Genomic DNA, 18,192 nt, shown 5'->3' with positions numbered 1-18,192 from the left:
TTTTGCTCTTTTTCATATCTTTTTCACTGCCTCCATGGATGTGACGCTATATGTGAAAATAAGTTTGCAATACCGGAGGACTTTTCAATCACAGGCACATATGGCCCTTAGGGACAAGAAGGTCATGGCTGAGCAGTACCCTGGTGGTTCCCCTGGCATTGCCCCTGCACTGGCCCCTGGTATGGAGCAAGCCAGAGGGTACTGCAGGGGAAGGCCGTGAACGTGAGATCTCCTGTGTAAGTTGTGCGGGGTTCCCCACATCTATGGTGGGGGTGTTCCCTGTGTAAATAAGGAGAATTTTTTTTTAAACAATTGATCTCTTGAAGGTTGAGGTCACTGACAGGATGGGCCCATTCAGACTAAGGGCAGGATTTTATGGCCTCACTTGACCCAAGACTGGAATATCCCACCAAAGGTTAACAGACCTTTCCATTGTCCGCATCTCGCCCATCCCAATTCCCATGGTGGGGAGGGCGGTAGAATTCCTGCGTAAGTGTCAAAAAAATATGGCAGGAAAAGCTAACAGTGCAGCCGATGGGCTACACAAAGTTTTTCTTGCTTAAGTTGACATTTGGTCAAAAAATGATCAAATTTTGGCTACAATGTGGACAGTCTCTACCTATTAGGTCGTGTGTGAAACATCCATTGACCATAGGGTGGTGGGAATTTAGAACTCAATGCCTAAAAGGATGGTAGAGGGGGAACCCTCATAACATTTAAGAAGCATTTAGATGAGCATTTGAAATGCCATAGCATAAAATGCTATGGACCAAGTGCTGGAAAATGGGATTAAAGTAGATAGGTGTTTGATGGCAGACGCAGACACAGTAGGCTCAATTTTATCATTGCGTTGTGCCTGTTTTTGGGTGAGCGAGTAATGTGATCCACGCTGGCCTCCACACTGATTCCCTTTTACCAAGGCCCAAAAATGGCTGCAATTTAGACTGCACCCAAAACGGGCGCAACAGCCATTTAAATGCTATGCATGCATTTAAATTGAATTAATGGGCTGTACACCCAACTTTACCGGTACTTCCCCCTTTACCGCCATGTTTGTCCATCCAGAATTAGCACAAAACAGACATGCTCTATATAAGTCTGATTTGGACGCTTCATCAGTGAGGAGGTAAGTGCCGAGTGTCCGCCAGCTCTCTGCTGCTTGCGGGGGTCCTTCCATTGTGGCCATTTTCTTTCTTGGGTCAGGGACAGCTCTGTCAGTGTGTGGAGGGGGGGGGGGTGTGGGGGTGGAGGGCTGTTGCTCAGCAGGGTGTCCAATGTCCAATTTGGAGCATGGACCCGGGACTCAGCACTGACCTCGGACCTTGTGGTGCTGCTGGGTCCTAGTGCATTCAGCACACTGCCAACTGAAAGATGTGCACAAAGTCCTTGCAAATTGCACTGCCGCAGCCTGTCAACTTTTTAAGGAGCTGTGACTATGGGGAGCGTGTGGCTGGGGGAATTGGGGAGGCTGTAATTCTGGGGACATGTGGCTGGGGGAATGGGCAGTATGGACAGTAACTGTTGATGGGCTATAGGCAAGAAGCATTCCTCAACCTCTACATGTGTTGCTCTCCATCTCCAACACCACACACCCGTCCCCCTTCAGAGTGAAGAGATGGCTTTTGCAATGTAACTGATCAATCTTGCTGTTCTTTTGGTTGTTGTTCCGTGCATGAGTGTCATTTGAGCAGATGTTGGACACCGTGTACCGTTGACGGCTCCGCTTCTGAAAGGTGACAGTGCAATACCTGTGCCACCTGTTACAGGACCTGGCTCCTCATGGCGCGGGGGAGGGGTGGGGCAAGGACACCCACTCTCAGTGGCTGTCAAATCTACACAACTGGCTCCTTCCAGACCCCTAGCGGAGAAGTATGTGGCATTTCCTAGTCAGCTGTGCACACCTGTGTCAAGCAGGTCACGGAAGTCCTATATGCCCAGGCTGGGTGGGCATCAAATTTAACCTAAAGCTAAAGTTTAGTTATTAGTCACAAGTAAGGCTTACATTCACAGTAACTTCATTGCAGTGTTAAATTCCCCTCATCACCACAGTCTGGCATCTGCTTGGGTCAATGCATCTAACCAGCACCTCTTTCAGAATGTGAGAGGAAACCGGAGCGCCCGAAGGAAACCCACGCAGTCACGGGGAGAATGTGCAAATTCCACACAGACAGTGACTCAGGCCAGGAATCAAACCTAGGTCCCTGGCGCTGTGAGGCAGCAGTGCTAACCACTGTGACACTATGATGCCCTGGACCAAAGAAAAGACAACAAAGAACAAAAACAGCCCGGGAAACAGGCTCTTCAGCCCAACAAGCCCGCGTCGCCATCCCAACACCACCAGGCCCCTCTCCACCCATGACCCTTGTCTAATGTTTTATGACCATCCACATTGAGGGAAACTAATTTAAGGACAATTTATTACTACCAATCAGCCTAACAGCACATCTTTGGGGTGTGGGAGGAAACAGGAGCACCCGGAGAAAACCCGCGCAAGCACGGGGAGAATGTGCAAACTCCCACAGACACTGGCCCAAATCCATGTGTCTGCACAGCAATCAGTGATAGTCACTGAGCTGTCGTCTTGCCCAATATCCAGTCCAGTTTAGGCACACACTAACGACATGAAGCACTAGGCCAATCTCGAACAACCAAGAGCAGCCCAAGTACGACCCATTGCGTGTATGCCCCTTGTTGGACACAAAGCAGACCGACTTAAAACCTGCGAATGAAAAGGAAAAAAACATTATTATTGTACCATATCCATCTACATTTACCCATTTATTTTCCATTTACATTTACATTTACCCATTTACATTTACATTTACATTTACCTTACCAGGGACCAGGCACATCAGGAAGCAGGGTTCATAGCCATTGCAGAGATGCCTAATGTAAAGGAGCCATCGACTGCACCCAAGTCACTCTCAAGGCTGCCCTGCAGAATCCATGAAGATTCATCAACAGAAAGGTGTTCCACTCCCTAAATGTCCAACTGGTGTGTCACCACAATATATATTTTATGCACGTCTGTGCAAGACACCCAGGCAGCATAAATGACAGCTTCATTGTCAGGAGCTCAGACGTACCGGAGGCATTTGAGGAGGGCCCCAGGCTGCAGGGATGACTCATGGGTGATATGGGTTATCTGCTTAGGACATGGCTGATGATGCCTATGAGGAGGCCTGTAACTGAGGTGGAGACTCGCTGTAAGAGGCCCATGTAGCTACCTGTGCGGTAGTGGAGAGGTGCATTGGCTCCTCAAAATGTGATTCTGCTGCTTGGACTGCTATGGCAGGGCCCTCCAATACAACCCAGTGATCTCTTCCCACACAGTGGTCGTGTCCTGTGCCTTGCACAACCTGGCTCTGGAGAGATTGACCTATTGGAGGAGGAGGAGAGGGAGGATGCAGAGGCTTCACCAGCCAGGCATCACTGGGGAGGATGACCAGCAGGAGGAGGAGGAAGAAGAGGAAGTGCTTGTCAAGAAATACCACCCAGATCCTGAAGGGCTGGCAGCTCAAATGAGGCAAGGGTGGTGAATCTCTGGAATTCTCTGCCCGTTGAAGTGGTGGAGGCTGCCTCGCTAAATATTTTTAAGACGCGGGTTGATGGGTTTTTGATAAGAGAGGGGATTAAGGGTTATGGGGAGAGGGCGGGAAAGTGGAACTGAGCCACGACAGATCAGCCATGATCTTATTGAATGGCGGGGCAGGCTCGAAGGGCTGGATGGCCTACTCCTGCTCCTATTTCTTATGTTCTTATGTTCTTATGCAAGGGTGGTTAGGGAGGCTCTGATCACCAGACAGTTCAGTTGCTAGGGGCTTGTGTCTGTGGGTTGCATCCTACCAACCACACCCCCCACCGCAAGTCCTCCTGTCTCCCACAACATTGTCACGCCAGAGTGGTGGGCCTGGGTGCTCTGAGTTAGCAAGTTTCTCTGGCAGGCAGGAGGGTGATGGCAACTCGCTAAGCACAATTATGATGATGCCCTGGTGCAAACTAGTCTGATTCCTACCTGAGCTCCTCTTGCATGCTAACACCTAGACCCATCTCTGTGCAGTGGCTTCAGACGTTCCCTCCTCCACCCGGTGTACATTATCAGATGTGTCGTGCTCACCAGAGAGTGACCCAGTAGCCTCACCACTAACTGGAACCACCGACATGTCAGTTTCTGAGATAGTGAATTGCTGGGTGGAAACTGATGCCAAAACAGTGCCATAATTGGAAGTCCCTTCACTCATATCCTCCTAGGACTCCTCTGAGCTGTCTGGGGCAAGATGGGCAGGAGTCATAGTGAGGACCATCCGGATCTATCCCTGCAACACAGGACACAAGGTTAAGTGCAAAGGAGGGAGAGGAATCGGTGATGCAACATCAGAAATACAGTTTGACCACACAGCAGCAGTGTTAGGGATGAGAGAGATAGAACGAAACATCTTCAGTGCCAATGTGGATGCTAAGCCGATGTGAATTGCTAACCTCATCAGATGGAATTTGGATGAAGAAAAGGAGTGCACCAAGAGCAAATGATTAGGGACTCCAGGAGCAATGGGGTGGAAAGAGAAGTCATTGCTGGACATGCTTTGATTCTGCCTAAGGAGCTAAGAGTGGGAGCAAACAATGATAATCTCATTGAGCTGCATGAGGAAGGGCAGGAATTAGAGGAAGATGGTGTGGTCAGCTGGATCAAAAGGTTCTGAGAGGTGCAGAAGGTTAAGGAGGGATAAATGCACCATGATCATTGTCGAAGAAGGTTTTTTTTTGATTTTGGTTAGGGTGACTCGTGCTTTGGCAGGGTCAGAAAATTCATTAGAGAGAGTCAAGTATGAAATAATGCATTCCAGTGCCCTACAAATGGAAAAATGTCCTTTTCTCTTCCCTAAATTTCTCACATTGAACCTTATGTCTATGTTCTCTTGTTTTTGACCCCCTCGCCACTGGAAGTGTTGGGGGCTAAAATGGAGAATAGGAACTGGGATCACAATGTCCGATTTACCTGTGCTCATTCATAGAAACACAGGAACAGGAATAGATCATTTTGCCACTTGTTCTAGAATACAATGAAACCATACCTGATACACAATCTAACTGCATACCCCACCCTTTGCCACATACCTCTTAATACCTTGGTTAAGAAACATGCATTGATCTCAGATTTAAAGTTAACAACTGATCTAACATCAATTGCTGTTGGCTGAGGAGAGGTTCTAGCTTATAGCTTTTACCAATTTCACTCCTGAAAGGTTTGGCTCGAGTGTTTGTTCTTCCTAGTCTCAAACTACCCAACCAGCGAAAATAGTTTATATCTCTTTACTCTCTTATTTCAAATTTCAATCACATCACCCCTTTTAAATACTAGGGAATACAACCCTTTTAATCTCTCCTCATAATTTAACCCTTGAAGACCAGGTAGTGTTCTGATAAATCCATTAATCCAGCTTCAAGACCAATATATCCTTCTTTGACCATTGCTGTATCTGTGTGGCCACAAGGCAAAAATAAAAACCATTGTGAAGGCAATATTCCAAACCAAATTTGGATATTAAACCAACCATCAATTAATTACAGGCAAAACACTGTGGATGCTGGAATCTGAAACAAAAACAGAACATGTTAGAAAATCTCAGCATGTCTGACAGCATCTGTGGAAAGAGAATAGAGCCAACGTTTTGAGTCTGAATCATCCTGACTCGAAATGTTGGCTCTATTCTCTCTCCACAGATGCCACCAGACCTGCTGAGTTTCTCTAGCAGTTTCCGTTTTTGTACCACCTAATTATCCTTGTTCATTTCCTGAGTAAAGATTGTTTTTCATTTGTCTTTGCCTGACATCATGTTCTGATGTAGTACTACCCAAGAGGCAACAGCATGGCTGGCGAAAGACTGATCACTTTCAGTGGAGAAATGGTCTTAGAGAATGATCGCAACAGCTCTGGGTCTAGAAGGTCTGACTGCAGACGGCACTATCTCAGCATGGGCGACAGTAGTCTGGGTTACCTGGCTGACAGACAACAGCAAGGGCACCGGTGAAATGGCAAGGGTAGGAAATAAATTATTGTCTTCCTGACAGAGGTTGGTAAGTGTGTGCTCTATGGAGTTACTGTCACTCTCCCTTGGCAGTGTCTCAGCAATCCTAATAATCTGTTGGAGGATAGATTGTACATAATCTGTTACAACCTGCAAATCCCTTTGCAGATTATATCCAAAGCCATGATGACAACAGTCCGAACTTGCTTAACAACAGTCTGAGCTTCCACTGGAGCACTCAGAAGTTGGGTGACTGTTGTTTGTGCTTCAATGGAAGCTGTAATATTAGTCATCAGACGCTGTGAGGGTCAAAGTTTAGGAATGGAGTTGGCATTGCTTCTTTGGTTGGAAAAAATGAGTTTCCAGCTCTGCATGGAAGTCCTGTGCCTAGCTGCTCCATTCTCCTCGAGATTGACTGTGAGCTTTCAGACAGACTTCTCAATGCAGCAGGAATTTCATTGTACACATGGATCAGTGTTTTTCTGCAAGTTACCTCATCATTACTCATATGAAACTAATCTCCAAACTCTGTGTTCTGGGCCTTGGCTCCTCCCTCTGCAACTTGATCCTGAACTTCCTAATGCACAATCAGTGAGGAAAGGCAACAACACCTTCTCCACAATCATCCTTAACACTGGTACCCCACAAGACTGTCTTCTCAGCCCCCTACTATACTCCTTATACACCTATAACTGTGTGGCCAAATTCCCCTCCAATTTGATTTTCAAGTTTGCTGACAATACTACCATAGTGGGTCAGATCTCAAACAACGCTGAGACCGAGTACAGGAATGAGATAGAGAATCTGGTGAACTGGTGTGACAACAATAATCTCTCCCTCAAAGTCCTCAAAACGAAGGAGATTGTCATTGACTTCAGGAAGCGTAGTGGAACATATCCCTGTCTACATCAGCGAGGATGAAGTAGACTTCAAGTTTTTAGGTGTCCAGATCACCAACAACGTGTCTTAGCTCCCCCATGCCCACACTATAGTTAAGAAAGCCCATCAACGCCTCTACTTTCTCAGAAGACTAAAGAAATTTGGCATGTCAGCTACGACTCTCACCAACTTTTACAGATGCACCATAGAAAGCATTCTTTCTGGCTGTATCACAGCTTGATATGGTTCCTGCTCGGCCAAGACTGCAAGAAACTACAAAAGGTCATGAATGTAGCCCAATCCATCACGCGAACCAGCCTCCCGTCCATTGACTCTGTTTACACTTCCCATTGCCTTGACAAAGCAGCCAGCATAATTAAGGACCTCAACGCACCCAGGATATTCTCTCTTCCACCTTCTTCCATTGGGAGAAAAGATACAAAAGTCTGAGGTCATGTACCAGGACAGCTTCTTCCCTGCTGCTGTCTGTCTTTTGAATGGACTTACCTTGCATTAAGTTGATCTTTCTCTACACCCTAGCTATGACAGCAAACCACATTCTGCACTGTCTCATTTCCTTCTCTATGAACAGTATGCTTTGTCTGTATAGCGCACAAGAAACAATACTTTTCACTATATGTTAATAAATGTGACAATAATAAATCAAATCATTCCTCATCCCATGCCACAAAACCCATGTGTAACCCTGTATGACCCTTGCCCCATACCCTGGCACTGTAAGTATGGAACTGTTGGTAAATGGGGAATTGGGATTGCACTTACTGCAATGCTCTTCCAGAGCAGCCCAGGCAGCAGAAGAGTTTCAGCATGCCATTGATGTGCTCGATCACATTTCATGCTTTTCATTGTATGCACAGCACATATACTGTTATAAGCCATGTCATCAATACATAGCCCTTGTCACCCAGCAATCATTCTTTGATTTTCTGTTGTGGCTCAATGATAACTGGAACAGCAGACTTCTGCAGATTGAAGGCATCCGAACTACTACCAAAATATCAGCCATTGACCTACATCATTTACTGCCTATGTATACACACCAGCTGGCTGTTGAAGGAACAGAATCTCTTTCAGTTCTGGTATAGAGCAGGGTTGATTAGAATGGCCTCCTTCTGTGCTGTAACTATTGACCTGTCATTTCTGTGCTACTTCTCTGCAGCAGCAATTTATCTTTTTCCACTCCAAATATATGCACAGAAAGAAATACATATACAGTCAATGGCACTATGGGAGGTTGCATTCCAAGCAAAGCTACATGCTTACTCTGCCTTAGTCTCTGGCAAGGGAGAGTGAAATCTAGTTAGCTTTCTTTGAACATAGAGCCTCAGTGACTTTCCTTATGCAACAGCAGACTGCAAAACGTGGGATGTTGCAAATATCGCAAGCACATCCAGCTTGAAGGAGTCAGGTGTATAAATGTTCACAGTCAACATCTGGTAATGTGGTCTTTCTCCAGTCTTTCTGACTGTAGCTAGCAGCATATTTCGGTGAAGCATAGACATCTCACATAATGTTCCTCATTGAGGTCCAGTGAGGAGAGTTGCTCCTCTTGTCATCTTCTCTTGGGAATGCTTCTTTCTGTTCCTTTTCCTCCCTCTTCTAACAGCTTGTCCTATTCTGCATGTCTTCTGTTCATTCTCCAAGTCGTGTTGTTTTCCAAGGGGAATGGCTACTAATGCACTCACTACCGAAAGCAATTGACATACATACAAGATTTGGAGCAGGCAAAAAGTCCTCCAGCACCTGCCATACAACTCCCTGTAGATTTTTACAAGTTAACGTTTATTTATTAGTATCACGAGTAGGCTGACGTTAACACTGCAATGAAGTTACAGTGAAAATGCCCCAGTTGCCATACTCTGGAACCTGTTTGGGTGCACTGAAGGAGAATTTAGCATGGCCAATGCACCTAACCAGCACATCTTTTGGATTGTGGGAAGAAACCAGAACATCCCAAGGAAACCCATGCAGACACGGGGAGAATGTGCAGATTCTGCGCAAACAGTGACCTAAGCCAGGAATCGAACCGGGTCCCTGGTGCTATGAGGTAGCAGTGCTAACCACTGTGTCACCATGCCACCCACTCCTGAAGGTAGTAGCTACGGAATGGGAGCAATGGCTCACAACTTCTGAGCTGCAGGGCATCATACCTGGGGGAACCCCAAAGATGCACTGCCCCACCCAACACCTATTTCCAGATAAGTAACTGAGAGCAGAGTGGCAATTCAATTCCAATTGCCATTCCACAGAAGATTCAAGCCAGTGGCTTCAGTCTTCCTAGAGTTTAATTGAGGAAATGTCTGCTTATACAATACTGCATGTTGGATGAGCAGTCTGATACTTTAGCAACAGTGGAGGAGTCAGGAAAGATGGTAGTGAGGTAGAGGTTGACAGCATACATATGAAAACATATGCTGTGCCTTGGATGATATTCATAGAATCCTACAGTGCAGAAAGAGGCCATTCGGCCCATTGAGTCGGCACTGACCACAATCCCACCCAGGCCCTATCCTCATAACCCCATGCATTTACACTAGCTAGTTCCCAGATACTCAGGGGCAACTTAGCATAGCCAATCCACCTAACCCGCACATGTTTGGACTGTGGGAGAAACCCAGAGAAAACCCATGCAGACAGGGGGACAATGTGCAAACTCCACACAGACAGTGATCCAAACTGGGAATCGAACCCAGATCCCTGGCACTGTGAGGCACCGTGCTGCACGTAGATGAGAAACAGGAGGGGGCTGAGAAATAAGGAGCCAGGGATGAATCCTTGGGGGAAACCAAAGGTAATGGTGTGGAAGCAGGGAAAAAAACTATTACAAATAAATACTCTGGCTATAATTAGATTGGTAACATAAGAACATAAGAAATAGGAGCAGGAGTAGGCCATCTAGCCCTTCGAGCCTGCCCCGCCATTCAATAAGATCATGGCTGATCTGTTGTGGCTCAGTTCCACTTTCCCGCCCTCTCCCCATAACCCTTAATCCCCTCTCTTATCAAAAACCCATCAACCCGCTTCTTAAAAATATTTAGCGAGGCAGCCTCCACCACTTCAACGGGCAGAGAATTCCAGAGATTCACCACCCTTTGAGTGAAGAAGTTCCTCCTCAACTCCATTCTAAACCGCCTCTCCTTTATCTTGAGGCTGTGCCCCCTAGTCCTACTGTCTTTTTTGAGCGGGAAGAGTCTCTCCACCTCTATCCTATCCATCCCATTCATCATCTTATACGTCTCAATGAGATCTCCCCTCATTCTTCTAAACTCTAGCGAGTACAAGCCTAGTTTATTCAGCCTCTCCTCATAGCTCAACCCCCTCAACTCCGGTATCAGCCTAGTAAACCTCCTCTGCACTCCCTCCAGGGCCAAAATATCCTTGCACAGGTGCAAGGTAAGAATGGAACCAGATAAAAACTGTCCTACCCAGCTGGATGACAGTGGAGAAGCATTGAAGGAAGATAGTGTGATGAGCCATGTCAAACTCCACAAAGCCTAGAAGAACGAGGAGAGAAAGTTTACCTTTGCCATAGTCACATAGGAATGAGATGGAGTTGGGTGAGGGTGCAGAGGTGGAATTAAATGACGTTCATGATATATCATCACAACTGAAGTCTTTGTTAGACTTGCAACTGATAAAATACCTGCAAATTACAAACACGCACATCGAGAACCCACGAGTAAACAAATAGCATATCAAAAAAAACAGATTGAAAAAGAAAGTAAACAATTAGCTGGGCCTCACGGTGTGCCTATTACAGCAATTAGACTATATTGGTCTTAAAGCTTCAGGGTAGGTTAACATAGATCCTACTTAGCAGCTGAATAATTCATTGTGCATTATACAATAAATCACTCTTGTCCTTATAAAACATTGCAGGTCTAACTTATTGTGAGCAATGCCAAGGGTGAATTACTATTAGTGATCCTTTCTGGAACTACTTTGCTAATCAGCTCCATGATTTTGCAGACTTCAGTTAGGTAATGTCAGAGAGCCATATTTTCAAAGCCAGCATTGTAATATCATCAAAGTATCCTGACTCCCAATCTGCTGCTCTCGGTTAACAGCTTAGAGAACATTCAAGCAGTCAGCCTCTTAAGTAAGAGATAATTAAACGACTCTGGTATTGATGATTTGTCCAGATTGCAGATCTCGACATTTACTTATGGCGCAAATAATTTATTCTCTTATGCACCCTTGACAAAACAGTTTATTGCAGTAATGGAAGATGTTAAAGTAAAATTGATTGAAGCTATTTTTTTGAAGTGAAGAGGGCAGTTCTTCAGGCGGAACTCTCTTTAAAAAAAAACTCATTGGTGGCATTCCGACAAAATAGGTCACTTTATCTAATCAATCACAAAGGATTCAAAGAGACAATCAAAAAAAGTCTGGGTTGTGACATTGGATTCGGCGCTGCTAAAATTGCGATCTTTATTGCTATCATTAACAATTAACCCATGCTGCTTTATAGTTACATACTACAGTAACATCTGAATACACAGACACATTGAGACTCTCAAGCTCAATTAGTCATGGAGAATAGATGCTGGCTTTGCCTACATCCCATGAATGAATTTTAAAAACTTGCTTATTATACTATCTCATAGAACATAGAACACTACAGCACAAACAGGCCCTTTGGCCCACGAGTTGCGCCGATCACATCAACACCTACCATTCTATAGACCTATCTATAACCCCCAATCCCATTAAACCCCATATACTCATCCAGAAGTCTTTTAAAAGACCCCAGCGAGTTCGCCTCCACCACCACTGACGGCAGCCGATTCCATTCACTCACCACCCTCTGAGTGAAAAACTTACCCCTAACATCACTTCTGTACTTTCCTCCCCTCACCTTAAATCTGTGTCCTCTCGTAGCAACCACTTCAACCCGGGGAAATAGCCTCTGAGAATCCACCCTATCTATTCCTCTCAACATTTTATAAACTTCTATCAGGTCGCCTCTCAACCTTCGTCTCTCCAGGGAGAAGACTCCCAGCTCCCTCAACCTAACTTCATAAGGCATGCCTCCCAGTCCAGGCAACATCCTTGTAAATCTCCTCTGTACCCTTTCAATAGCTTCTACGTCTTTCCTATAGTGAGGCGACCAGAACTGCGCACAGTACTCCAAATGAGGCCTGACTAGGGTCTTATAAAGTTGCAGCATTACCTCCCGATTCCTAAACTCAATCCCTCGATTAATGAAGGCCAGTACACCATACGCCTTCTTGACCACATCCTCCACCTGCGAGGCCGATTTAAGAGTCCTGTGGACCCGGACCCCAAGATCCTTCTGCTCTTCAACACTTCTAAGACTCCTGCCCTTGATAGTGTACTCGTTCATCCCGTTGGTTCTGCCAAAATGGACGACTACACATTTATCCGCGTTGAAGTCCATCTGCCACTTCTCCGCCCAGTCCTGCACCCTATTTATGTCCTGCTGCAACTTTTGACATCCTTCCAGACCATCCACAACACCACCGACCTTCGTGTCATCAACGAACTTACTTACCCATCCCTCCACTTCCTCATCCAGGTCATTTATGAAAATGACAAACAGCAAGGGTCCTAGAACAGATCCCTGGGGCACTCCACTAGTGACTGACCTCCATGTCGAAAAAGACCCATCCACAACCACTCTCTGCCTTCTGCAGGCAAGTCAGTTCTGGATCCACAAGGCCAAAGGCCCTTGGATCCCATGCCCTCTCACCTTCTCAAGAAGTCTTGCATGGGGGACCTTATCAAACGCCTTGCTGAAGTCCATGTACACCACGTCCACTGCACTTCCTTCGTCAATGTGTTCAGTCACTTTATCGAAGAACTCAACTAGGCTCGTAAGGCACGACCTGCCCTTGACAAATCCATGCTGACTATTCCTGATCATGTCAAACCTCTCCAAATGCTCGTAAATCTTGTCCCTCAGTAGCCTCTCCATCAGCTTACCAACGACTGAGGTCAGACTCACCAGTCGGTAATTTCCCGGGCTATCTCTGTTCCCTTTCTTGAAAATAGGAACTACATCCGCAATCCTCCAATCTTCCGGAACCTCTCCCGTCTCCATTGACGACGCAAAGATCATCGCCAGGGGCTCTGCAATCACTTCCCTCGCCTCCCACAGTATCCTGGGGTACATCTCATATCATAAATAATCAAATTAAAACATTCTCTATATTCTTTCTAATTTATGATGTTTTATATTGTAGATTATGTCATCAATGAGATTGAATAGCTGTAAGTTGACATACCTAGCTTATGTAAATTCCCATAATTCCATGAATAGAAAGACATTTGAATAGTCAAGATGATTATATCTTATTCCATCATACCTTCTCTGAAATATTTCTGTGACCTTTTGCCTCCCGCTTTATTTCACCCCTTCGCATTTTTTCATTTGATATCTTTTTTCAAATTACATTCCTAAATTAGTTTCAAATGACTTATAATCCTTCTTGACAGTATAAACCTGGCCAGTAAACGATGCGCGTTAATAAACAGCTTCCACTAAGGTTTTCAAAACACTGAAGGGATTTTGGTCTTTAATTTAGGACTGGTACAATTTTTTTAACAATATTGGCAGTCTTAAGATAATTGGACCGAGGATGCGTCGAATCAAGAATCAAAAGATTTGGAATTTGCTATGTATTTTCTCAACTCAACTGCATAAATAGTGTCCATTGCCAGTAACACACACCCTATAATTAATATTCTTCTCAGAGGAATCATTACCCAATTCAAAACTATCACTATATATAACTTACATCAGCCTTGTGCCAATACACTCAACCTGTGTTGTTATGATCTCGGCTAATATTACTACAGGGCAAATCAGATCCCAAGGTCAATAGGTCCTAACTTACTCATTTTATGCAGAGCCGGCCTTTCTTACATCTTCTCTTTTATCAACTTTCAGCCCATCCAGTATCTCAGCAACCTTATCTTTCACTATAAATTTACGGAATCCTCTTCCTTGGTAAAGGCAGATGCAAAGAAAACTGCCTCTATGTGTAGATTTTACTATTTATGTGTCTATGAAAGACTTGTATATTCCCTTTTATATTAACTGGCACTGCCAGGGTCTCCAGTGGCCACTACCAAAGTGTTTGGTGGCCACTAGAGTGCCTGGTGGCCACTGCTGGGGTTGCCAGATGGGCACTGCCAGGTGGGCATGCCTGATGGGCACTGCTCAGCCATGCCCCCGACCACCCGGGGGCTTCACTTGCCTCCAAGGCACCTGGTGAGGCTATTGGAGGCTATGGGTGGAATTTTTCCCCCAGTGTCATTCTGGTAAATCTACTCCGCACTTATCCCAATGCCAATATATCTTTCACAAGTTGTGGTGCCTATAGCTGCGCACAGTGCTCCAGATGTCATTGAACTGGGGCTTTTTATAGATCTGTCATCGGTGTTATTTAATTGTAAGCATCTATATTTATCACGGATCTTTCATAATCAGTATCAACTGCCAAAATATTGTTCTCAATTCTCACATCTCTGCTGTATATCTTGATTCTGACCCATTACAATCCTACAAAAGCAGGACATGCATTCCGCAGAAGAATCACCACCCACCTCACTGATATTGCTGCATTTTACCAATGAATAACCAAGAACCCCATATACCCTAGACATAATCTCTTCACCTTCTTCCATCAGGAAAAAGATTCAGAAGTCTGAGATCATGTACCAACTGACTCAAGAACAGCTTCTTTCCTGCTTCATCAGACTTTTGAATGGACTGACCAAATGTAAAGTTGATCTTGCATTACACGCTAACTATGACTGTAACACTATATTCTACACCCTCTCCTTTCCTTCTCTCCTGTGTACTTTATAAATGGTATGTTTTTCTGCATAGCAGACAAGAAACAAAACTTTTCATCGTATCCCAACAATTGCAACAATAATATATCAGATCAAAATCAAAAAGAATCACATCTTCTTGCAATCAATTTCTACCTCTATCCCCACCGACCTAAGTTTCAGTTAACCAATGCGATTTCACTTCAAGTCATATAACTGACGCTCAAATGTAACCAATAACATTTGCAACCAGAGATTCAACTGTTAAAGACAAATTTGGGGATTGGTTGTTCTTTATAAAAGATTCGAAAATGTCAGAATTCATACTTTGCACAAATTAAAATCTGCTGTTGAGAATCCGCAATATGAATATTATGTTAACTGTTTTTGGCTTTACTTTGCAGCTAACCTCGAACGGTTTTCTCCCATGAGACAACGCCCAATGGGCTCACAGCCCAAGCAGCAATGGTCAGGACATCCTCGTTTCCCTGGGACCCACCAGGCAGAGTCAATCACCAAGGCAAAGGGTGGGAACAGTGGAGGCGGTAACAAAAGCGTCATGGCCCAGGTCATTCCTGTGTATGGATTTGGATTGTTTATGTACATTCTGTACATCCTCTTTAAGGTACTGTGGGCATGATTTGCTAGATGGCTTTGTGGTACGAGTTACAATCAGAGCAACAATTGTCTCTGACTTCTGGTTTTTCTCATTTCTTACATTGCCTATTCCCTTGCGCAGGACTTTAAAATAATACAAAATGATACAAACATTAAACATAGGAGATGCAACATTATTAAGAGAAAATGGGTGGGAGGGAAGGGAAATGGAGCAGCTTACAACAGCCTCTTTTTGGGGTGTGGGATTTGCACTCTTGTGTAATCATACCCATAGTTTTTAGCACACGTTTATCTGGCAACCTGCTGCAAAAGGTCAGATGTTCCCAGCCGTGTACAAAGACAATTATATCTTTTTAGCTACAGGACTGGATGACATTTTGGTCACCTGAAATAAAAATAAAACTTTGTAAATACTGGAATGCAAGAACATAAACCCAAGGGCCAATTTTATCTTTCCTTTCTTTGTTCTATTGTTCAGGGGAAACTGCACCATGGGAATGGGAAGGTAACATTCCTAACAAGTTTACCTTTACTTGCCTGAATTCAATCACAGGAAGGCTCTCTGTCTCGGATGAGCAGAGGTCTAATTCAAATGAGAATGTTGTATCCCAGTGACATAACTGGGACACAAATGCCAATTTAACCTTGAACAAAAGCTGGTGGCACCAAGGGTTTAACTCCAGGTTAGTGATCCTAGAAACATATTTTAAAGGTTTCTTGATGGGTTAGGAGCAAGGAAAATATGCATTATGGCCTGAGAAGGAAAACTTGGGCTTCCCAAATCCCTCCCCCCATCCCCAATTGTGTCCTTGTTGACCACAGAATAATATTCTGTACTTAACTTCCTGGGACTATTTCCATGAGTGCAGGCAACGGTCTAATCCTCTCCGATCATGGCTCATAGCCATCAGCAATGATGCAATTCCATCAACGTTGGGTCAGATTCAGAATTGGAGTCTGCAAATGGGCTCTGATAGTTAATACCTTTTGGCCCTCACATGTTGAGACTTTTCAGTTAGTGCCGTGATCCTTGTACCCCCCTGATTTTCTCCTCGAGTTAAAAATAAGCCTTATTCATATATTAATTGTATAAATTGTGTGGAGAAAGAGAAAAGAAATCTTGTCATTTGGGTGAAATGTAGTTGAACAGTGAAGATGAACTGTGATTATGTACTGTACTGCAACTGCCATAGACTGATATAGAATCACTATAGTGTGGAAGGAGGCCATTTGGCCCATCGAGCCTGTGCTGACAGCAATCCCACCCAGGTCCTACCCACAACCCTTCGTATTTATCCTGCCAATCCCCCTGATGCTAAGGGGCAACCTAATATGGCCAATTCACCTAACCCACACATCTTTGGATGGTGAGAGGAAACTGGAGCACATGGAGGAAACCCACACAGACACAGGGAGAATGTGCAAACTCTGCACAGACCATGACCAGAGGCTGGAATTGAACCCAGATCCTGGGCGCTGTGAGGCAGCAGTGCTAACCACTGTGCCACCATGCCGACTTGCTCATGTAACTCATCTGTTGTTCTCCAAAAAATATAATCGGGCAGACTGAAGCTAAGTTTTCAGTGATGTACTTTGTGTCTGAAAGAAATAATGTCACTGATTAAATTTAATACCTCAGAGACGCTCACCTTTGTGGGACAGTAGAAATAAGTTAGAGCTGAGACCAGTAACTATGATTGGTGCAAATGAAGAGTGCTGCAAGTGATAACACTTCTAATCTATTTGGTGATCCTTTGATTTAATACTTTGAGAAGTGAACAGGACAACACTGAGATATGATTCAGTATTTCTTTGTGGCCAGTGTATAGTATAGTTTAAGGAAATTATACAACATTGATGAAATAACACAATATTAGGACACCGTTGACTGTTTCAGGGATAGCTCTGCTTACCTGAAATGATTGGCTGTCAATCAGATTTTACTTTTCACGGTAGCAATGAATTAAGCCTATTCATTGAATTGTAAAAGATTACAACAGAAAAACTGGTCTTCATCAAGTTTACACCAGTGTCTTTCCTCCATACTCGTCTGCATACTCTTTAATTTTTTTTCATAAAAGCTTTTAACCCCCTTTTAAAGAACCTATCAACTTCAATAGGAAATGCTGCAAAATTGCAGCAGGTCTGACTGCATCTCAGAAGAGAAAATAGAGCCAACATTTCGAGTTGGGATGATCTCAAAACGTTTGCTCTATTCTCTCTCCACAGATGCTGCCAGACCCGCTGAGATTTTCCAGCATATCCTGTTTTTGTTTCAGGTTCCAGCTGCCGCAATATTTTGCCTTTATCTATTAACATCAATAATGGTTTAAGCCATTCACGTGTGCTCTACCCAAAGGTAGGTCCTCGGCTCATTGTCTGTTGACTCTTTATCCTGAGCTATTTTCTCATCAGTTTTTATCCGAGGTGGTTTGCCATGGCCTTCCATCCTGAGGGACAAGATGAAAGAGGCAAATCCCAGGTCTACCTCAGTTAGAGTGGAATTCTATACGCAATACAGTCCATGTTTAAAATTGTACCTCTTTTGCGCATGGTATGGCCCAAAGTGGAGAAGGTTCATTTGGGAAGGCATCAAACACATTGACAGACTTCATTGGAAACGTGCAGAGTTGAGTAGAGGCACTGGGGAGAACCCACAATGTTGACATTTATTCTGAATCATATGCTAGCCATCTAGCTAACTAACCTGAATCTGCATCTGAAGTGCTGGAATCTGCACAACTATTGACCAGGTGCTGGAAAGTGGGATTAAAATGAACAGCAAGTTTCCTTTTCTTTTTTTTTGCTGGCACAGACACTATGGGCTGAATGGCCTCTTTCTGCA

At 44.4% G+C, this 18,192-nt stretch overlaps 1 protein-coding gene across 1 annotated transcript in view; it reads left to right on the top strand.

Moving 5' to 3' along the window:
- The window catches only part of LOC145343807 (protein RIC-3-like), a 66,314-nt gene that overhangs the window by 25,270 nt on the left and 22,852 nt on the right, over nt 1–18,192 (top strand). The window contains exon 2 of the mRNA XM_080190174.1: nt 15,134–15,354. Coding sequence (XP_080046300.1) covers nt 15,134–15,354 — 221 coding nt within the window. The remainder of the gene's footprint in view (nt 1–15,133; nt 15,355–18,192) is intronic.

Source organism: Carcharhinus amblyrhynchos, chromosome 6 (assembly GCF_965287045.1).
Source record: "Carcharhinus amblyrhynchos chromosome 6, sCarAmb.v2.hapA, whole genome shotgun sequence".
Classification (NCBI taxonomy): domain Eukaryota; kingdom Metazoa; phylum Chordata; class Chondrichthyes; order Carcharhiniformes; family Carcharhinidae; genus Carcharhinus; species Carcharhinus amblyrhynchos.
Note: the sequence above shows the minus strand (reverse complement) of the source record. Positions and strands in the feature narration are given on the sequence as shown.